Source organism: Bos mutus, chromosome 8 (assembly GCF_027580195.1).
Source record: "Bos mutus isolate GX-2022 chromosome 8, NWIPB_WYAK_1.1, whole genome shotgun sequence".
Lineage (NCBI taxonomy): Eukaryota > Metazoa > Chordata > Mammalia > Artiodactyla > Bovidae > Bos > Bos mutus.
The window spans coordinates 66,851,769-66,875,001 of record NC_091624.1 but is presented as its reverse complement, the minus strand read 5'-3'; the positions used below and the strand labels follow the sequence as shown (position 1 = coordinate 66,875,001).

The 23,233-nt window shown below is 40.1% G+C and overlaps 1 protein-coding gene across 5 annotated transcripts in view; it reads left to right on the top strand.

The window, feature by feature from the left end:
* TJP2 (tight junction protein 2) overlaps positions 1-23,233 on the top strand; it is a 128,248-nt gene that overhangs the window by 81,001 nt on the left and 24,014 nt on the right. For all 5 annotated transcript variants that reach the window (XM_070375796.1, XM_070375794.1, XM_070375793.1 and 2 more), the window contains 10 exons: positions 7,915-7,968; positions 10,812-10,936; positions 11,605-11,707; positions 13,137-13,698; positions 17,346-17,449; positions 18,082-18,235; positions 20,198-20,306; positions 20,412-20,545; positions 22,074-22,140; positions 22,961-23,111. In XM_070375796.1, the coding sequence (XP_070231897.1) occupies positions 7,915-7,968; positions 10,812-10,936; positions 11,605-11,707; positions 13,137-13,698; positions 17,346-17,449; positions 18,082-18,235; positions 20,198-20,306; positions 20,412-20,545; positions 22,074-22,140; positions 22,961-23,111 (1,563 nt within the window). The remainder of the gene's footprint in view (positions 1-7,914; positions 7,969-10,811; positions 10,937-11,604; positions 11,708-13,136; positions 13,699-17,345; positions 17,450-18,081; positions 18,236-20,197; positions 20,307-20,411; positions 20,546-22,073; positions 22,141-22,960; positions 23,112-23,233) is intronic.

Here is a 23,233-nt window from a genome sequence, read left to right as displayed (position 1 = left end):
AAAGGCTGCTGTTTTCCCTGTGTTGGGAATCTGCGAGCACGGTGTTGCTTTCTGGGGAAAGATGTTTGTTTATATTTGGGTAATTGTAATTTCTTATTTTGGGTAAAAAGCTTTCTGCTTCCCTATCTAGCAGAAATCTATATTTTTCTTCTTACTATTATTTTTTAGTATTCTTTTTATCTTGGTTTCTAAATGATAGAAAAAAGTTTTTTCCCTTGTTCTTTTTTTCCCCCAATAGATTGAACATGGAATGCACTGTAGCATGTATAAGCGTTTACTTCTATGACGGGATTTTTATCAAACATGTCCCTTATGGGCAGATATTGATTCATCTCTGGCTCTGACTTTCCATCACTGAAAACCAACAGTTTGTAGATAAGAAGCTTAGAAATTTCCTGTCGGGAGAGTCAAGGCAGTGAAGACTTTTAGTGACTGCCTCCTAGTTGTTTTTTATCACATTTTGATATTCTTTATGTAAAATATGGGATTTACCTATTTGGCCAAGATTTTTCAAAGGAAAGAAACTTTAACAACTAGAGAGTATTTTTAGAGACAAATCAAATAACTATTTGTCCCTTTCTCATTCTTCATGTATATACGTTACTGCCAACACAAAGCTTTTTATTTACAGTTTTTAAAAAATGGCCCCCTTTTATCTTTCTGCGTTGTCTAGGAATGAGTCATTACAATTTCGTGGGGGTGGTTATTCACCTTACATACAGAAAAAGTGAAAGTGATGTAGGGAAGAGCACTGGAGATCCTCCTGCTGCTGGAATGTTGTTTCTTGGGTTGAAAAGGAGACTTGGCTTCTTCTGCAGCCTTCTGCTCCTCTGGAGCCAGCCTGCTTCTGCACCTTGCCTGCCTTCAGGCACCTCTCAAATTACTGCTCCCATCCCCTCCTTGCCCTCTGGCAGTCTGAATGATCGCACTTTTGCTCTTTGGCTTTGCCATCTGTACTGCATTAACGAATATTGGTATGAAGTCCTTGGGCTAGGAATCATTGGGTACGCTTTGGTGTTCACTCATGAGCCCACCCTTCCTTCCTCCCTGTTTTTTAACTCACAAAGTGTTTGGTATATAAGAGAATTATGTCTCTAAATCATAAAGTGTAATTATAAAATACACTCGTGAGCCCGTCACGATACCCATGGACCCTCACTAGGGTGGACCCCAGGTCCTGCCTCACTCATCTACCTCATCCTGGGTCACACACACACGCAAACACCTCTAAACAAAAGTGTACAGTGCAGCGGTGTCCCATATATTCACATTTCCACAAAATAGTGTTTGCTCTTTGAATTATGTAAAATGATAGCTCTCTATATAAATCCTTGTAGGATGTTATGTTTGAGATGCTTCTGTGTTGTGGATGTGTGGCTCTAGTTTTCATTGCAGTACAGCATTGCATTTTAATAGTATATCACAATTTATTTGTCTGTTCTGCCCTTTATAGATCATTCAGGTTGTCTCAGCTTGGGCTCTTGAAACATTCCTGCTGTGAATACTCTGTGGATCTGTGCGTGTGCACATACTGGCACATTTCTCTTGGGCCTCTGACCAGGAGAGAAATCATTGCATCGTGAATATGACTCCCTTTACCCTGCCTGATATGTGTGTACTTTTCCTATGGCCTTGCATGTGAAGCTCTCCGAAGGCTAAGCAGCGCCCTGCCCGCGTTCATTTGCAGTGTCTAAATATTGATGGCAGTTCTCGGATCTCTGCACAGCTGGGCACAGGTTAGGTGGGGCCCGTTGGCCCAGTTTGAAAGGCATGGTCTCAGCTGTCAACTAAGCCGATGCATGCCTGCAGGCTGTCCCTGGGGATGTATCGGGAGCTGATTTTCTGTGATTGTGTAGGGTGCTGTGTGTTTCTGGAAAGATAGTTATCCAGATGAGGCAGAGAAGACACTCAGTGATTTGCTGTTTTGGGCACACCTGTGGTTGGTAAGCTCTATGTGGACTTTGGCTGTTTTATTCACCTGTAGTCCAGGCACCACAAACCCACATGCTTGGCACATAATGGATGCTCAATAAGTATTTTTGAGTGAGTGAATAAGTGAACGAATGAAAGAATGAAGGGTTTTCTGTGAGACCTTTGTAAAAAGTCACAGCTTTATGGGTTGTATGCAACATGAAGTGAAGTGAAGTGAAGTAGCTCAGTTGTGTCCGACTCTTTGCGACCCCATGGACTGTAGCTTATCAGGCTCCTCCGTCCATGGGATTTTCCAGGCAAAAGAGTGCTAGAGTGGATTGCCATTTCCTTCTCCAGGGGATCTTCCCAACCCAGGAATCGAACCCGGGTCTCCATGCAACATGGTTTATTTTTAATGCTCAAGAGAGCTATTAAAATTTATTTTCACTCTAATTTCTTCACCTTTAAAATTAAAATTTGAAATTTATCATTTAATATAGTCTCTTAAAATTTAAGTAGTTAATAATGGTTTGTGTCACAGCCCATTAACTCTAGGTAAGAAAAGGTTGCTTATAATCTGAGTGGTTTCATAACAAGTTGATGAAGTCTTTGGTGTTTGGCAAGGTCTGATTGATTTAAAAATTTGATTCATTCTTGTGATTGGCACAGTAGTGGTAAGGGATTAATCCTTTCTCTGACAAATCGAATTTAAATTACTCCTGCAGGCAGCACAGGATTACTTAAAGGCAGTTTAATCTTATTAAGAAAGAATAGCGAATTACAAAAGCCAGGTTCATACTTGGAGAATGTTTTGAAGTAATATATTTATTTTGCTAACTGATAAAAAATTTTAAACTGTTAATAGAGAGTTTTCTGTTTTTATTTTTGACATATATTCTAAAAGCAATGTGCTCATAAAAATATTCTCTAAACCCTCACAACTTCTGGAGAAATTCCAGTCCTTTCCCTGTATGCTTACAAAAATAAATAAGTCAGGGAAATAAGAAACAAGAACAAACAATGATGTTTTGTACCTTGATTCTTTTTCCTTTAATTGACATTTAAGTGTGTGTGTGTGTGTATGTATATATATGTATATAAAACCAGTCTCTTATTGTTGAGCACTTAATTGATTATTAAAAACTATAAATAGCTGTATATGTATATAAATTTATATGTATATCTTTGTGCACTTGTACAAGTATTTCTGTAGAATAAATTACTAGAACTGGAACTGATTGATTAAGTGGCATGTAGATTTTACATTTTGAAATAAATTAGGCATTTGCCTTCTGGAAGATTTATTCCAATTTATATCCCCACTGCTTCCCAAGAACAGGCTGGCCTAAAAACATAAAACTAATTCTCTTTCTAATTGAAAATATGGTCATCATGATGAAAAAAACTTTAGAAATGGACAGAAGTTAAATGATTATTTCAGTGCCTGTGTGTTTCACTGTGAATTGATTTATTTAACCTAAAGATCACTGTCCTTTTGGGAATTATACTCTCCATCCACCCCATAGCATTGTCCAGTCCTCGGGGTCATTGTCATCTTTCCTGATGACTTTTAAACACATTTTTGGGGTAGGATACTGAATGATGTTTTTTCTTAATGCATGAGAGTATAGCTATATTCAAAGAGGAGTTGGCAACTGTATTTATTTTACCACAACTTTCAGAGTAATTCACTGTTGAACTCTGTCAGCTTTAAAGTAAAGTGCAGAGAAGAAACTTGGAAAACATACGTGTTAGTAAGATTACTTCCAGGTAATGGTGGATTGGTTGTATTGAAGCCACATTGAAAACAGGTGTCGAGATGTTAGGAAGTGTTCTGTGAAAATGGAAAGGGACGATCGGTTCTGATCAGCTGGATTTCTGCTTATTATTTCCCTTTAAGAAAAAACACTTTAAAAAAAAATAATAGGAAAGTTGTGTTATACTGGCACAAATTGGAAAATGCTGTTATAGAAAACAAAAATCCAGAGAGAAATGGCCATAAACTATTTCTCTCTGGAACACCAGACCATAGGCACCTGAGTTTCCAGCTAACCACCTCAAGCGTGATATGGAAAAAGCAGAGAGCCACTGAATGGAGTAGAAATTTACTTTAAAGGAAAACTTGTATGTAATAGAAATCGGTGCCTTCATCATATTAATTGGGTGATGAATGAATAATATATCCATTAGTTTATGGAAAAGAAAACATTTTTGAGTGCCTACTCTGTGTGCCAGACACTGTTCTAGAAGATATGAGACAAAAGTGAGTGAGATAGAAAAAAGTCACTTGAAAATCCGTTTTCTTTTTTTTTAATTGAATAACAGTGATCATGGTGAATAAACTTAAACAGTGGGAGAGATTTACATATTTGAGACAGTCACCTCTTTCGAACGCTTACATATTTCATTGTGTTGCCATGCCTTCATTTAGCCTAAGCATCACCCCTTTTTGGACACTAATGCACCCCACCCCAAAAGCACTCAGTCCCAGGTGTGCTGGTAGCACAGAAACTAATTCTCACCTTTTCCAGGCACCATTTTTTGAGTTCTTTCTAACCCTAGAGACAATCTAAGTTCTATTTTTAAATCTCTTTCTGAGAATTCTGATCTCTTGGAACCAGATGGTATTAACCAGAGAAATGTCCCCACAGTGAGTACATAGAGGGAGGAGGGAACTAAAGGATTATAAACTCCTCTCGATTTGAGTAATCAGTGGCAGCCACTCAAAAGTAGTCTTGCTCATCTTTACAAACAAAATTGCCTTTTTCTAACCCCATTCTACCAAAAGAAAGAAATTATCTGCCAAGTGGCATCTCCCCCCGCCCACCAAGCCTAAGAGTTTAACTGGGTGAAACAGGATGACAGTATCTGGACATGTTTTGATTCTCTTCTCTCAGTCTTATTAGTAGCAGTGCGGGAATTGGCAAATTTGAGTTTAAAAAAATTTTAATGTAAAATAGCTAGAGAGTTTTTCTTAAATTATTTGTAAATAAGAACAGTAAAGCTTTTTATTCATATAATTAAATTTCTTTAAGTCCTTATGTTTTAGATATTGTCTGTTAAAAAAACATGTAACTAGATCTTCTTGTTTTTAATCCATTTTGACCATCTGTCTTTGTTGTGATAACTCTACATTCATTTCTACAATCATAGTTTATGTTTTGTACTAATATTTGCCCTCCTTTTACTAAATTTCCCATTTTGTCTCTTCTGCCTTCTTTTGGATTGACTTTTCATTTTATTTTTCCCTTTGCTATTCTGGAAGTTATATATTCTAATTATTCTTATGGTGGTTATACCAGAAAATTTAATATGTGGATTTTACTCAATGAAGTTCAAAATTAATCAACAGTTTAATTCTGCTCTTGAATGCAATATTTAGAATAATTAAATCATGTTACAGTCTTCTAGATTTATATACTGTGTTGCCTGGGGGGGTGTGTGTGTGTGTGTGTGTGCGTGTGCTCAGTTGTTTCCTACCTTTTGAGACCCCATGGACTGTAGCCAGCCATGCTTCTCTGTCCATGGAATTTTCTAGGTGAGAATACTGGAGTGGGTTGCTATGCCCTCCTCCAGGGGATCTTCTGACCCATGGATCGAACCCACATCTCCTGCATCTCCTACTTCAGCAGGTGGATTCTTTACCACTGAGCCACTTGGGAAGCTCACAGAATTTTAGTTCTGTCTTAGTTAACTCTCAGAAATTTCACATTTGTTACAGTTGCATATAGCCAATATACATCCAGATGTACATCCCTTCTTGTCTTTTATTCTTCTTTCTGGGATTATTTTCCTTTCTTAAATTTGTCCTTTGGAAGTTCTTTTACTGCTTGTCTGTGGTAATAGTCTGTCTTAATTTTGTTTTTTAAAAAATGTCCGTCCCCCAAATCAACAGATACTATTTTAAAGATATAGTTCTACTAAGTTCAGGCTTTCATTATTGCTGTTTCAAAGTCAAATGTTATTCTAATCGCTCTTTTGTACTCTTTTCTGCCTGCTGCTAAGTCACTTCAGTCGTGTTTGACTCTGTGCGACCCCATAGACGGCATAGACGGCAGCCCACTAGGCTCCTCTGTCCCTGGGATTCTCCAGGCAAGAACACTGGAGTGGGTTGCCATTTCCTTCTCCAACGCATGAAAGTGAAAAGTGAAAGTGAAGTCACTCAGTTGTGTCCGACTCCTAGCCACCCCATGGACTGCAGCCCACCAGGCTCCTGCGTCCATGGGATTTTCCAGGCAAGAGTACTGGAGTAGGGTGCCATTGCCTTCTCTTTTCTGCCTAGCTGCTCTCAAGTCTTATATCTTTTTCTGTAGTAAGATTACCATGTTTTTCAAAGTGATTTTTTTAATTTGTTTTTTTAATTTACCCTGTTTGTGATGTATCAGTCTTGAACCTGAGGAATCATCAGGTCGTCTTGTTTTGGAGTATTGCATCTGTCTCATTTTCTTAACTTCTGGAAATCTAAATAGACACATTGTAAGACTATCTCACTTTCAATTTCTTTCACCTGCTTCACTTTTTTAATGATTTGTGCTGCACCAGGTAATTTATTCACATCTTTCTTCCAATTCATTATTATCTTCAACTTTCTATGCTATGTGGTTCAATCCATTTTTAAACTTAATTTTATTATCGTATTTTTTTTATTTTTTTAAAAATTTTAGATTTGCCTGATCATTTTTGATACTATTCTTTGATTACACTTTGAATTCCCCCTTTTTAATTTCTTATGAAAAACACATGAAACATATACTTTTCTTTTGGTCTGTGATTGATTTTTTCCAAAATGCATAGCCTTTGATTCTGCAGTTTATTTCTCTTAACTCTCACTAATGATGACCTGTTTTGTGTTTGTGTTTAAACTGTGAACTCGTTTGTGTTCCACAGATACTTGTCTGCAGGATTCTCTGAAGCCTGTTTTTTAGTGTGTTCCTGGGTATTTTTAGTGTGTTCATGGAATATTTCATTCACTCCATGTACCTGGGTGGTGCCGCCAATGTAGAACCACTTTGGGTATGAGTGTTTTAGTAGGGGAGGGTGTCGTCACATCTATAATATGAATTTCAGTCTCAAGCCTGAGTGAGTACAGGTCTCTCAATACAGGAATTCTCCAGAGAGATATTTTTAGTTCTTTCCACTCTGCCCAGAGCCAAGAATGAGACAGGCAGCTGTGCCTGCTGTCTCCATCTGCCTCGCGTGCTTTTCCCCCTTATACATCCACTCTGATCTGATCTCTACCCTGTTTACATCTGCAGTTTTCTCTCTTTCCAGCCTCCTGTTGAAATGCCTGCTGCAGTGCTGCCTTATCTCTCTGGTTTTGAGCTTTCTTGGCATTTCTTGTCTTTAATGATTTCCCCTCAAAGCTAGCATGCATTTAATGGATTATTATGATTATGAAATGATATCCACTATTTTTCAGGTTTGTCTATACATCTATTTTAGAATATTGTCAGAAATTGATACCTAGGGGGTCTGTTTATGCTGGTATTATCATCTTTTACACCCATAATACTGATGGGGAAAAGGCCAAGGGGTCCCACACACCTTGATACAAATAGTATCAAGTTTGGCACTCTCTTGATAAAGGCCAAAGATTCCCTTAGACTTAAAAATGCATAAACTTGCCTAGGAAGTTGCTTTTGACAGGAGGAAGGGGAATTTTTTTTTTTAATTGAAATATATCTGTTTCCAACTCTAGATAAGGGCTTTTATTATGACCATGTTTTGGAGTGGTGATAAGAAAAAAGCTTAACACTTAATATTTCTTCCTTTTTAGGGTCTATCTCTCAGTATGTATTTCACTAATTTTCCTTGTATTGTTAAGACTGTCATTTCATTGAAGGAAAGTGTGTTTGAAAATAAGTAGTATAATGTTCCCACTCTTTTTGATGTGTGGAATGTGTGAGCTGGCCTTTCTATGGAGGCATTTTGAATTACAGTTTTATTTGTAGCATTGAAATGCTTGTGGTTTTAATCAAATTGGTTTTGATTCTTTTAAAACAGGCTCCAGGCATGGAAGAACTGATATGGGAACAGTACACTGTGACCCTACAGAAGGTGAGTGTAACGTATGTCATATCTGCTACAATCTGTTCTTATATTTACAGATCATGGATCTTTTTTTAATTGAAGTATAGTTGATTGACTATGTTTCAGGTATACAGCACAGTGATTCATGTGTATATGTATACAGAAACACATACACACTTTTTCAGATTCTTTTCCATTATAGGTTATTAAAAGATACTGAATATAGTTTCCTGTGCCTTCTAGCAGGACTCTGTTGTTTATTTTATATATAGTTGTATGTATCTGTTCATCTCAGATTCCTAATTTATTCCCCCTTCCTTTTCCCCTTTGGTAACCTTAAGTTTGTTTTCTATGTCTCTGTTTCTGTTTTATGGGTTCATTTGCATTAATATCTTTTCTTGGATTCCACATACAAGTGGACTGCTGCTGCTAAGTCACTTCAGTCGTGTCCGACTCTGTGCGACCCCATAGACAGCAGCCCATCAGGCTCCCCCGTCCCTGGGATTTTCCAGGCAAGAACACTGGAGTGGGTTGCCATTTCCTTCTCCAGTGCATGAAAGTGGAAAGTGAAAGTGAAGTCGCTCAGTCATGTCTGACTCTTAGCGACCCCATGGACTGCAGCCTACCAGGCTCCTCCGCCCATGGGATTTTCCAGGCAAGAGTACTGGAGTGGGGTGCCATTGCCTTCTCCAATACAAGTGGACATATAATGACTGTTATTCCATTTATATATACCATAACAGATCATGGATCTTATTTTTTTGTACACAGACACAATTACTGCATTAACAAGGATTTGTATGTTCTATTTTTGGCTAAGATCTGTATAATATAGAAGAATCATAGAGATTCATTAATGTATTCACATGTCTTCAGATAGAATATTTTACAAGAAAAAGAGGAAAGAAAAGGAGGAATGGAAATAATCTGTTCTGTTTAATGTTAAGGCAGCTTCTACAACATCTGTAATTTTAAGTATAGCATTTATAACATCGTTCCCTCAGTAAGTTTTAAGTCCAAACTAGACTTCAAAACGTTGGTTTAGCACTCGGGAGACATGGGTTGTATTCCTTGTCCCACTCCTGATTGTATTAATGGGGCTAAGTTAATCAGATTTTTAATGATGCCCCCTCAGCCTTCCCCCGACACACAATGGGATTGAAAGTAGAAGTAATATCATAAAGTTAGATCATAAAATACATCAATGTATTTTACTGCATTTTTAAAGTTATGTCACAGGTATTACCCCTCTTGGTTAAATTAGGTAATACAAAGAACTTCTAGAACTTGGAGTCTAATACACATTAATAACTGCTGCTTAATAAATGCTAGCTCTATTCCTTTTTATTCTGACAGCAGAGTTCGAGGTAGGCATGATAGGTGTTAGCACCACTTAAGACAAGTGCAGCCATTAGGAACTTGTAAGTGATTTGTGTGTGGCTAAATGAACTAAACACACACTCGTGATTCCAAAGTCTTACTCATCAAGCTGCCTTGGTCAGCCTCATGATTTTCTTGGGCCCTGTATGGGTCTTTCCCACTCTGAGTCCTTCCAGTCTCTGTCACCATGTAAATGGAGTCTAAGTTCCTCAAAGGGGGAGTTTTCCTTTGACCATCACAACCATAAACTTCAGACCTTGACTTCAGTGGAAACTGGTTTCTGAATAAATGTGTATGGAATCAATTTAGATAGAAAAACACAGATGGATGCTCAGGTGCTGAAACTTCTGGAGCAGTAATCATGATTTCTTGAGTTGAGGGGCCTCCCCCTTTAGGTCTTATTTTTCACCTCCTGTCATTTTCTGGGGCTTCTATTCTGACTGTTTTCTCTGCCCGTTCGCCATATACCACTTGAATTTGAACCACAAATTGGCAAAGGTGAGAAACGTTTTAGGCCTGGTCCAGAGGATAGAGCTTTTTCTGTGTGGAAACTGGTATCAGGCAACAGTCCTGCCAAATCAAAGCCATGGGGTTAATGGACAGCTGCCCAGCTTGTTCTGTGTTTCTGTTTGCTGTAAATTGGCATAGTGGGCCCCACACACAAAAAAGTGGGAACTTTTTTTTTGGGTGAAGGTTTCTTTTATTCTCTGAATAGATTTTTATATAATCAAACCCTTATTTAGCCTTATAGCCACATATATCCCTGGGTGTGAATATAGTCCACGTATAGTTCATATAGTCACCTGGATGAAATCCAGGAGCTTAGCTTTTTTGAACACTGAAATGCATTAAGATTCTGTATTATTTGGGTTCACCCTTATATATTTCTAGATTAATCTTGAATCTCATTCATCTCTATTTCCATCCTAAATGCATGTAGAAAAGAATTTAATACTTTGCTCTCTCATAAGATGTCAAAAATAAGTTCATCTTCAGATTTTGTCTTTAAAATCCATATACTTCTTCTTCACTGTACATTAAAATGAGACCATTAGCTCCTCTAACTTGTAAGTTAAAGGTATTCTTTAAAAATACGATTTTTGCACAGATTCAGTTGTGACAAGCTTTTCCAGTTCAGGCCTGGATACGAGAACAGGTGTGATTGGTGATTCCAATAGCACATACTTATTTGGACAGAAGATGTAATTTCCATCCCCTGCCAGCTTCTAGTGATAACTCCAGTCTGCGCTATTAATCTTGTCCAGCTTTCACAAGGCTGTTCCTTTTAGATAAGGTGTTTCCCTTTATAAACCTGTCGGCTAATCACGATGATGCTGTGTTCCGTTTCTCACTTGTTTCTCTAAGCCCTCTGTTTCTGAACTGTCTCTGGTTATTGGTTTGACCTTTATTTTATTGACTGCTGGTAATAAATCCTGAAAGCCACTTATAGAGGATTTTATTTTTATTTTTATTGTAACTTCAATGACCAGGATTCCAAGAGAGGATTTGGAATTGCAGTATCCGGAGGCAGAGACAACCCCCACTTTGAAAATGGGGAGACATCCATCGTCATTTCTGATGTGCTCCCCGGTGGGCCCGCCGATGGGCTGCTTCAGTGAGTGTCCTTCCTCCTGCTCCCAATCCCTGCCAGTCCACTGGTTGGCCCTGGACAGGGGGCGTTTGGTGGTGTGCACTTTTAAAATTAAAAAAAGAAAGGAATCTATATATGTAAGTTAGTTTTCTATCAAACAGAGAGCATGGTAGAATTTTTACATCATTTTTGGGATGAGATAAAGTTAAAGAGTTAGGGTTCTATGACCTCAAAATTTCTTGAAGAAGCTGAGACAACCTCTTGACTTCATCCCCTCCAAAACACAAGTGACTGTCAGCCTCCTTTGGGGGCATCTGTAGATTTGCTGGAGCATACCATGTGCTGTGTTCCACCATACACCATGGGTAAGGAGGGCCTGATGTACAAGTTCCTTCTGTGCTCAGACCTTAGTGCTGTCCAGTGACTCCTGGAGGGACCCCATGGGTTTGGGTCCTTCTCTGCAGGTAGTTTCCAGGAGACACTGTCCAAAGCACTCTGAGCGTCTGTCTCCTGGGTTCCTTCCTCTGAAGAGCTCAGACCAAGTTGACAGATTAAACCTCAGGAGTCATTAGACACTGAGCCCTTTAATAAGAATTTTGGATCAATCTTTTGCTTTTATTTGTTCCTAAATAAACAATTCAGAGGGGCGAGCTGGGAGTTTTTCATATCCCATTTTTCTGTTTTGTTTGCAGAGAGAATGACAGGGTGGTCATGGTTAATGGCACCCCTATGGAAGACGTGCTCCATTCATTTGCGGTTCAGCAGCTGAGGAAAAGTGGGAAGATCGCTGCCATTGTACGTCCTGGGTTTGTTTTCAGCTTGACTCCGTAGAGCTTTGTTTTTTGCCCAGAGGAAAATTACTACTTACTCTTTAGCACTGGACAGAATTGCACAATCCAGGGACCGCTCCCTCTGTATCCTCAGTATGTTGGGAGGGTGATGCCAGCTAAGGTTGATGTAAAGATCCCTTCTCGCCGTCTCATCCTTCTCCTAACTTAAGACCAGTGCTTCTCTTACCTGAATGAATCTGCCTGAAGAGCCAGGTTAGATAATTATTCTCTAAGAGAATTAGCTAGATTGCGAGCAATGGTAAAACCACATTAATTTAGAAACTCAATTATGAGCTCATAAAACTCATCTGTAACAGCTCTCACAGGATCATGTTCTTTCTTCATAAACTCGCATTTCTTTGGAGATAACTGGCAGTCTGTGCCATTCACTCATTTATGGGCTCACTCAGTTATTCAGCAAACACTGGTTGAAAATCCGCTTGGCCCTGGAGCAAGTCTGAGCTGTAAGGAGTGTTCACTCCAGCAGGGCAAGTAGACACACTGAGTGAGAATTGGAACATGGTGTGTTAGGGACAGTGCTGGGGGGATACACGGGGTGTGTGGTATTTGATGTTCTTTTTCCAGCTTTATATGATAAAAATTTTCAAACAAAAAGGGAAGTTCAAAGAGTATAACCAACACATATCTTCTATAGTGTTAATATTCTGCCATATTCACTTAATTTTTCTTTGTGTATATAAAGACATACTTATTTTTAGTGAACTATTTGAGGGGAAGGGGCAAGAAATGACAGTTAACCCTTCTTACTTCTGAAATCTCCTAAATAAGGACATTCATCTACATAACTATACTACTGTTATCCTATTTAAGAAAAATAAAAAAAAAAAAAAAAAAGAAAAGTGATAATAACGTCACCGTGTCATTTAGTACGCAGTCCATGTCCTAAGGTGACTTTGATAGACGGTTTTTGTTCTCCATCCAGGAGCCAGTCAGAATTCATGAGTCACATTTGGTCCTTATCTCATCAGTCCTTTTTAGTCTAGAAGGATCCCTCTTTTCCCTCCTCTCCTCCTACAGGACATCCCCCCACTTTGAATGACATGATTTATGGATGAACTTAGGCACTCCTATACAGAATGTCTCACTTACCACATTTTCATTTTTGTAACTTATTGATTTAAAGCCTCTTGGTGCTTTTCACACTTTTGAGTAGAAGCAGATTTTTGGAGAAACTGTGCTCCGTTTTATACTCGTTGTCTTACTTTCTTCTTAACACTCTGAGGTATTTATCCTTCTTGTTTTAAAGATGAGGAACCTGAGGCTTAGCCTGGGTAGGAACACACAGTTTTCCTGGAAAGGAAACCCGGGCTCTTAACCACTGTATTTTCTCTGGTTGTGATTGTCTTGTGTCTCCACTGTTTGTTTGGTGACAGGTGGTCAAGAGGCCCCGGAAGGTCCAGCTGGCCCCGCTGCAGGACAGTCCTCCTGTCCACGAAGATGATCGGGCTTTCCAGGTGATGGACGAGTTTGATGGCAGAAGCGCCCGCAGCGGCTACAGCGAGAGGAGCCGGCCCAGCAGCCGCGGAGGGCGCAGCCGCAGCTGGGAGGAGAGCCCAGAGAGGGGCCGTCCCCATGACCGGGTGCGCAGCCGGGATCGAGGCCGGAGTCTGGAGCGGGGCCTGGACCATGACGACGACTACGGGCGAGCCCGGGAGCGCAGCCGTGGCCGCAGCCTCGAGCGGGGCCTAGACCAAGATGATTACAGGCGAGCCCGGGAGAGCAGCCGCGGCCGAAGCATTGACCCGGTCTACGATCGCGCCTACACCCCTGAGGGGGAGTACGGCCACAGGGCCCAGCCTGATGCCCGGTATGGGGCATCCCAGAGCCGCAGCCGTGAGCACCTCCACTCCCGCAGCCCCAGCCCGGAACCCCGGGGGCGTCCGGACTCGGACAAGCCTATCGGGGTCCTTTTGATGAAAAGCAAAGCAAATGAAGGTAGGCATGCGTGATGAAGAAAAGCACTGTAACAGGAGCTAACTCTTCCGTGGTACCTGCTTTGTTCCACACACTGACCTAAGTGCTTTGCACAGATTAGCTCATTTCATCCTCACCACCACCTCCTGTGGGTGTTACTCATATTTTTACTTTATAGACAAGGAGGCGCAGAAAAGTCCGTTGACTTGCACAGAGTTATATCATCAATGGTAGAGCCAGGTGGCAGAAATTTGGCTTTAAATGAATAGGCCAGTGATTCTCAAAGCTGCATAAGTATCACCTGGACTCTTGTTAGAAAGGCAGATTCTTAGGCCCCAGCCCAGCCCCTACTGAATCAGAGGCACTGGGGTGGCCCCTTGTGTTAACAAGCTCCCCTGGTGAACCCAGAGGAGCTTAAAGTAATGAAACCACAGTAGAGGATGCTACTCCAGCCAGTCTTGATTGAGTTTTTGCTCAATGCCAGGGCCTCTGTGGAATAAATATTTTCTTATTTAATCCTCACTAGAAGCCTGCGTGATGGGTAGGAAACTTCCCTCCTCTTTTACAGGTGGGGATAGATTTATGGTATGTGAGGAGAGATTTATGGTGTCCACAGATGAGGTGGGCTCTGTCCTGCACTGGTGATCCATGTCATGAGCCTGGAGCATTTGCACACACTTAATCGTGTCCAAATTCACTAGAGCCCTGGGTGATAGGTAGACAAAGCAGTATTACTTGCAGTTTAGGTGAAACTCAGAGGTGGGAGGTGACTTGCCCACATCTTGAAGCTGATAAGTAAGTGGTAGTGTTGGAACCTAAACTTCATCTCTTGAAAATAAATGACAGGAAAAAAGTAGGTGAATGAGCAGGGATTTAGAGCCCCATGTTGTGATATTCCTTGCATTGATTCTTGGCATTCAACATTATAAATTCCTTGTAATATACATTTTATCTCTTTTCGTTCTCTAATTCTTCTTCAAAGAGGAAAAAAGATGAGTGTCCAAGAGTGTAATGTGTAAGATCACTTGCTTTTTAGGTTGGGAATTTGCATTTTAAAGAGCCTATCAGATGAAAGGGTTTGTTTTCTTTAGCTCTTCTAGAGGTGCATAAAGAGTTGAGTTATAGAACTGGGTACCTGTTGAAAGACCTGATACTGAAAAGATATTGAAATAATTGCAAGGATGTGAATAACAGGATACCTGGAACACAGGCCCAGAAAGTAATGGTGAAGGTTGAGATTGTATGATCTCTGAGGAATGTGCATCTTAGCTGGTTTAAGGATCCTAGAGAATCTTATCATCCTAGATAATGACATCGTCAACCCCCAAGAATTACAGAGTGAAAACCATTCTGCTTCCAGATTGTGGACTGTTGAGGAGTTTTGCGAAAGATGGCTTGATGTGAGGCACGCTTCACGGAGGTCTACTGTACGTTCTGTAGGACTTGCACCCAGGTTCCTGAGTTCCCCGCTCTAGTGCTCTTCAATATTTTCCTCTTCCTCTTTCTCCTCTCCTGCTTCTTCCTCTTTCACCTTCTCTTCCCCCTCCTACTCCTGCCACAGAACCACATCCTGCAAATAATCGTGGGTGCACCAATATGTGAAAAACTTGACCAAATGTTTCGTGGAACAATCCTTACTGTGTGTTGGTTTTTGAATTAAAATTAAATTACATTACATTTAATTAAATTACATTATATTTAATTACATTAAATTAAAAAATACTGGTCACAGCTCACTAAATTGATTTCAAGATTCACTCATGAGTTGTGATCCACAGTTAAAAAAGATGTTGCGTGTCCTAAGAAACTGCCCAAGTCATGCCTGGTCTTAGTAATACTATCGAGGAACAAAGGGAGCTCATGCCCCTTTGCAGATATGACATTTTACTCCTTCTGGGCCATTTTGTTCTTTAAAGTTAGAATTCAGTGTTTATTGTTTTCCTCCCAAGTTCTACTTTTTCAAAAAGATTTTTAAAGCCACCTTTTGGTAAGATTACGTAATAATTAAGCATAACTGGCTAGTTTTCCATAAGAGTTAATCTTTAAAAATATCTGGCTGTTGGCAAGATCTTCATTTGATTAAGATAAATATGATCCACTCATACGGCCAGCATTTCCATGTTTCATGGGCATTAGATAGACTTGCTGGTAAAAGTCTTAGAAGCTGGTCAGCTGATTTTTTTCTTCATTTGAAAGATGCCTACAAACACATCAATAGCAACTTATTTGTTAACTTTACGGTAAGAGTACAGTTTTTAAGAAGATAGAGAAATTATTGACACATGAGAATTCATGGCTGAGGTTTGTCTCAGTCTTCTGTGCTGGACTGTGAGGCTGTTTAACCAGTAAGGAATTGCCATCATTGAAAGAAAATGTCATCCGTCTTACCCTTATTATTTCTTGAGAGTCATCTTCTTATAAGGTGGGGGTGGACCTCAACACTAATCATTGTAAGATCTGACGCAAACTTACTGTAAGTCACTTAAAACTGATCTTTAAATCTATGTCTAAGTAGTAAAAAGAGATTTTGAATTGATAAGATTTTAGCCCATAACAATAATAATGAAAATTTGAATGTGCCTCTTTTAAAACCTGCTAGGTTTAGGTAGCTTCCTAAAATAACCGAAATTCATCCTCAAAATATGTCTATTTACAAGTTTAGTAAAATCAGAACAAGATTTTAAATATTTTATAGTATATATATACTTAGTAAATATAGTGGTTTTTCTTTTGAGAGCAACACTAAGCCCATGAATTCCCAGAGCTGTGCCAGTTTTAGCTGAATACTGTATTTGTTGCTTTGCTGGTTTATTTATCCCTTTTCTTCACACACTGAAGTTTTTTCAGTGCCAAACCCCACACAATTTTAATTGTTACAGATGGAGAGTATAATATTGGTGGTACCTTGCTATAGGCAACTGGATTGTCCACAGAACATGCTGGTACCGAATTGTGTTTTTTTTCTTCCCCCAACATTTTATTTTGAAAAGTGTTAATTTTGTGGCAAATACTCACATAGCCTTCATCTAGTTTTGCCAGTTTTTAACATTTTGCCATATGTGTTCCATTTCTATTTTCCCCCTTTCTCCCCCCACCTCTTCTTCCCCTGCCTCCTCTCTGTCTCTAATTGGTGTTTTGGAACCCACTTGAAAATAAAAAAAACAAAAAAAAAGAAAGAAAATAAGTTGTAGGCAAGATGACCTTTACCCTTAAATATTTCAGTGGGTATCTCCCAAGGACAAGAACATTCTCTTACATAACCATAATGCCATCATCACTGTTAAGAAATTAGTATGAATATGCCTTTTAATATATTATAGCCCAGTTCATTTCAAAGTTATTCCAAAATAATGTAATCCACCCTCCCCCCCGACACCACCCCCTCTGTATCACGCACATTGATTTGAGGACCTAGTGAAGTGTGTGTGAGGACCTATGCAGCGTGTTTGTTTTTTTGGTATCTCCTTTAATCTAGAACAATCTCTCTGCCTCTTTTGTTTTTTATGACATTGACAGTTTCGACAAGTTCAAGCCAGTGGTCTTACAGACTCTCCCACATGCAAAATTAACTTTTCATACATATTTTTAAGTAGTTAGTCCTGGAAGCCAGGCTCAGTGTTCTGGACATGTTAATGAAATATGTATATGTTTGTGTGTTTGTCTCCTAGAATATGGTCTCCGGCTTGGGAGTCAGATCTTCATAAAGGAAATGACCAGAACCGGTCTAGCAACTAAAGATGGCAACCTGCATGAAGGAGACATAATTCTCAAGGTGGGCGGATAAGGGCAGAGAACAACCGGGTTCATGCTTGGCTTCATAGTCTGCATTTCCACACTTAAGTTCCAACACAGTGAAACTTTGTTGAGATGGGAGTCTCAATAGTAAGACAAAGCCAGGAAGAACAGCAGAGAGATCGTTTTTATCAGGAAAACCAGACTTAGAGATTTGTAATAGAGGAATGTCAGTTTAAAGAAAAAAATCTCAACAAAGACATCCTTCTTCCCCTGTTTATTTAAAGTTTAAGCTCCTGTTTTCTGAATGAAGGAAAGATGAGAGGGTGACTTGGTGGTATATGAATGCTGAATATTTAATAGTTTTTGTGAACCTCTCCAGTCAAGAAACATGTTCCAGTAGTAAACCAAGCCATTGTCTTGAACTTGGAAGTTCATTAATTTCACAGAGTCACTTGAGCACACTATAGCTCTCACTCCTGTTTGGATTTCAGACATGCAGGGTTATATTTAATTTAAAGGATAATTCATTTTTGTTATCCTCTTAAAGCCCATGTCTCTTTGAATAGCTGAGCAAAGCCTTTACATTTTTAGCAGGGGAAAATGAGAACTTTTCTATTTCACTCTTAATAATTGTATTACATGGAACATTACTGTTCTTCATATACACAGATAAACGGAACCGTAACTGAGAACATGTCTTTAACGGATGCTCGAAAACTGATAGAAAAGTCAAGAGGGAAACTCCAGCTCGTGGTGCTGAGGGACAGCAAACAGACACTTATCAACATCCCCTCATTAAATGACAGCGACTCAGAAATAGAAGGTAAAGAAAGGGGAGGGTGTGAACTTAGCTGGGAGTGAGAAAGGCTGTTGCTTCTGCATTCTCATCTCTATTTATTATAGCCATTCAGCTGGAAGTTAAATTCCTAACAGAAACCTCTCTTTTAAACTTTAATTCCAACTTAGGTTGTTGTTTTCTTATTAAAGAGTCTATTGAAATTAGGATTCCAGTATGGAATTCTGATGCACTTAAGAGTCCCAGTGGAGAAGGCAATGGAACCCCACTCCAGTACTCTTGCCTGGAAAATCCCATGGACGGAGGAGCCTGGTAGGCTGCAGTCCATGGGGTCGCGAAGAGTGGGACACGACTGAGCGACTTCATTTTCACTTTTCTCTTTTCATGCACTGGAGAAGGAAATGGCAACCCTCTCCAGTATTCTTGCCTGGAGAATCCCAGGGACAATGGAGCCTGGTGGGCTGCCGTCTATGGGGTCGCACAGAGTCGGACACGACTGAAGCGACTTAGCATAGCATAGCATAGCATAAGAGTCCCAGTGGACTCTGATTAAGGCCACTGAATACAAAACTTGTGAGTAAACAGATGTATATCGGAGTGGCTCAGAGAACTAACCACAGGACTTCTCTGGCAGTCTAGTGGTTAAGACTCTGCCCTCCCAATGCAGGGTGTCCAGGTTCAATCCCTGATCAGGGAGCTAAGATCCGGCATGCAGCAATTAAGGATCCTGTGTGCTGCGTCTTAAGACCCTGTGCAGCCAAATAAATATTAAAAAAAACAAACAAAAAAAAGAACTAACCACATACATTTGTAAATTACTCATTCTTGGGCTTTCTTACGTGATATTTTTGAAGTGGCTATTAATATGTCCAACAAAGAGAAGACAATATGGAGGATAGCTAAAACTGGTAGACACTATAATAATGAATCAGTTAGAATAACTGAATATTACAGTATTCATTGATTTGGAATTTGTGTCACCTCTTCTATGAAGATATATTCATTTCTTTTAGTTTTAACTTGAAGATGAATAGTACATAGGATAACATCATTTATTTAGTTGGTCAGTCTTTGTTTATTTCCACAAACAAGTCCAACTTCATGTCCTTCAAATTGGTCTTGGATATTCTACTCTTTATTATTTTTTTTTGGCTCTTAGGCATGTCTTTATTATGATTTTTTTCTTTTTCTTTCTAAATTGAGATATAGTTGATATTCAACACACAGGATAACATTTTAACCATGTAAAAATTACCAATAAAAATAACTAGGCATGGCATTTCCTATGTAACCATCTAGTATTGCCTTTGTGCAGAAAAGTTTAGAAAATATTAAGTGCTCAAGTTTAGAAATGGACTTGCTTTTTGAAAGAATTACTTCATAAAACCTTAAAACTTCATTTAATTTCTATTATATAAAATGTTTAATCAAGTGGTTACTGCTTGGAGTACAGGAGAACAAGGAGAGCATGAGAAATAATCCCAACTTGCTAGGGGCTTGCAGTTTACCTCTTTTTTCCAAGTGTCAGCCTCAATCCACTAATAGCATTGTGTCATACAGGAGCTTGATAGAATTGCAGAATCTCAGGCCCTACCCAGAACAACTGCTTTTAACAAGATGCCAGGTGACATGTATGCACATTAAAGTTTGAGAAGCATTGTTCTGTGGTAAAAATGAGTTTATGTATCTTTTCATCTATAAAATCCCCATCACTGGCTTTTGACTCTTCAGTGGCAGCTTTGATGGAAAGAATAATGAATGAGGATCATAAAATTCTGAATTTGGATTCCTCTTTGTTAATTAATGTCTTTCCTTTCAAGCTATCAGATTTTTTTTTTCCCCGAGGGAAGACTATCAGACTATTTAATAGCACATTTACTGCCTGCCTTCTCTTCCACTTCCCATGTTTCCTTGCTCAGAGAATTGAATACTTTCTGGCACAGGTCTTAAATGTTTCATTACAAAGACTTTTCTTATTTTTAAAACCAGATATCTCAGAAATAGAGTCCAACCGATCGTTTTCTCCAGAGGAGAGGCGGCAGCAGTATTCCGATTATGATTACCATTCCTCAAATGAAAAGCTAAAGGAGAGACCAAAGTAAGATGATGTGTGTTTTCCTTTGCACATGCCGCTGTCTGTGTATACGCATACCTGTTGGCAAATCTGTCACGTGATAAAACATTAACATGCTGTGTGCTTAAGTTCAAGAGAGGACATGCAGAGCAGATGGTCCAGGATGGGCGCCACACCCACCCCCTTTAAGTCCACTGGGGATATGGCGGCTGCGGGCAGCGTGGAGCCCAGCAAGGAACCCAAACACCAAGAGGAAGCCCCAGGTGAGGCTCATTTTACACAGTCGTGTTCAGGTGTGTGTGCTTGGTAATTCCAGAGGGTGGCCGGTAGGAGAGAGAAAAAATATTTAAAATCATTCTCATGTATAGAAGAGGCACTCCTAACTCATTTAATATTAAAAAAAAAAAAAAAAGAATTTCCCTTTTATATGTGCCAACAGGTTGGTCACTTTCTGTTATATTTCATTAGTCATGGTCCTTTTGTCTCCCATCCCTGACCCCAGCCTGAACTGTTTTCTGTTCACAACACTTGTGACATCAACTGCATGGGTTTTGTCTTCCGCCCAACTATCAGTTCTCCAGACACCAACCTGGTTGTCCTGCAATTCAGTTCAGTTCTAACACTGACTACCCGAATTCCTGCAGAGCCTGATGGTTAAGGGCTCTGTCTCACAGGATCCCCCACCACAGGCACCAGTCAGAAGCCTTGGGTTGCGGCTTTTACTTCTGACCAACCAGCTCTAAACTGAGAGTTCCCACGACCCCCTCCTCAAGTTTGATAATTTGCTGAAATAGCTCATAGAACTCTGGAAAGCTCTTTATTTACTATTACCGATCATTTTTTTTTAAATAAAGGATACAGCCAAATGGAAGAGATGCCTAGGGCAAGGTATGAGGAGAGGGTGGAGAGGTTTCATGCCCTCACTGGGCAGGACACCCTGCCAGCACCTCAATGATTTCATCCATCCTGAAGTATTCTTAATCCCCTAGTTTTTAGAGGCTTTGTCATGAGCATGACTTCCTCCTCCTGGTGACCAGCCCCAGCTTGAGGCTGTCCAGAAGGCTACTAGGAGTCATCTCTTTAGAACAAGGGATGCTTCTATCACCCAGCAAATTCCAAAGGATGTAGGAGCTCTGTGTCAGAAATTAGGGTTAAAGACCAAACATTAGAACAAGAGATACTCCTGGTACCCCTTTCACTCCAGAAATTATAGGGGTTTTAAGATCTCTGTATCAGGACCTGGGGGTGGCGCAGAGACCAGATACATACTTAATTATGTCCCACAGTCGCATTTTGTCAAATTTGATTAAAGTCCTTTCATGTCCCTTTCTTTATTTCGGAAATAATTTTATTTATTTATTTTTGGCTGTGCTGGGGCTTTTCTCTTGTGGTGGTGCATGGCTTCGTTGCTGCGAGGCTTGTCTCTTGTTGCAGTGCATGGCTTCTCACTGAAGTAGCTTCTCTTACTGCAGAGCACAGACTCTAAGGCACATTGACTTGGTGGTTGTGGCTCCCAGGCTCTAGAGCACAGGCTCAGTACTTGTGGCACACGGGCTTAGTTGATCTGTGGCATGTGGGATCTTCCCGGATCAGGGATGGAACCTGTGTCTCCTTTATTGGCAGATGGATTCTATACCACTGAGCCACCAAGGAAGCCCCTATGTCGCATTTCTGATCTCAACTCCATCCCCTACCCCCCACCACAATGAAATTATCATCATAATTTAAATGCATAAATATTTATCCATGGAAAAAACAGCATTGTAACTAGTGATGTTTTTTAATCCACAGTTCCTCCACCAAAACCAGCCCCGAGAGCTGTTCTTCGTCCAAGTCCTGAAGATTTAGCAATATATGGGTAGGCATCTCTTCCTGTTCCCCTTTCTTCCTCCACACAGCTCTGTCAACTTAAATCTGGAAAAATGGTGTTCTTAAACACCATTAAATGGTGATGATTTTGTATATAATCAGCTGCCTTTAACTCATCTCTATTGCTAGTGTTTTTAAGAAAGAGAAATCATTCGTAGGAAGAGTAAAATGTGGAAGTAAGTGAGTGTTAACTTCCCCTGCTTGTCTGCTTAGCTGGCTAGTGTTCCAGATGTTATTCTGAATAGTTGAGTTTGCCAGATCAAGAATGCCCGGATGAGTGAAGAATTGCTTAGCTCTGGTGCCTCTGTAGGGGCTGTAGTGATGGGTGGCCCTGGTGTGGAGGGCGGGGGGAGTGCTGCAGGGCTCTGCACTTGACAGAGAACCTCTGGTTCTGTGGTGTTCCGTGGGTTAGGAACCTGCTCCCCTGGACTTGGGCTGTCTCCATTCGACAGGAGCCCTGTGGGATCAGCAGGATTTTCTTTGCAAAAATCCTGAAGTAGGAATCAGATGGCCTTGAATTTTTACCCCAACCCTGCTCGTTATTTGCTTTTTATCTTAAATGAGTTTACTTAGACATTCTCTCTGTTTCTGTTCTTCACTGGTAAAGTGGCCTCCTGATATTCATCTCACAGCCCCAAGGAAGATAAAATTATAGATTATATAAGAAAGGCAAGAGAGAGTTTATAAAGGGTAACTCACTCTATAGATAGAAGAAATTAAATCTCTCATTGCTAATGTTGGTTCTCCTTTACCGAAAAAAAAATAAGAAAACCTCCCATCTTTCTTTACTGAAACTGAACCCATTGCAGCCCCAATACCAAAATGGTGAGGTTCAAGAAGGGAGACAGTGTGGGCCTCCGGCTGGCTGGTGGCAATGACGTTGGGATATTTGTGGCCGGCATTCAAGAGGGTACCTCCGCGGAGCAAGAAGGTCTTCAAGAAGGGGACCAGATTCTGAAGGTATGAGATCCCAGCCCTGTTTGTAGGTGTTACTGGGAAAGAGTAGGGTGTCCTGGAGGGTCTTACATAAAGGATGAAGAAGTGGTCTCTCTGGTGAAAATAGACCAGCTGCGGGTTTGTTG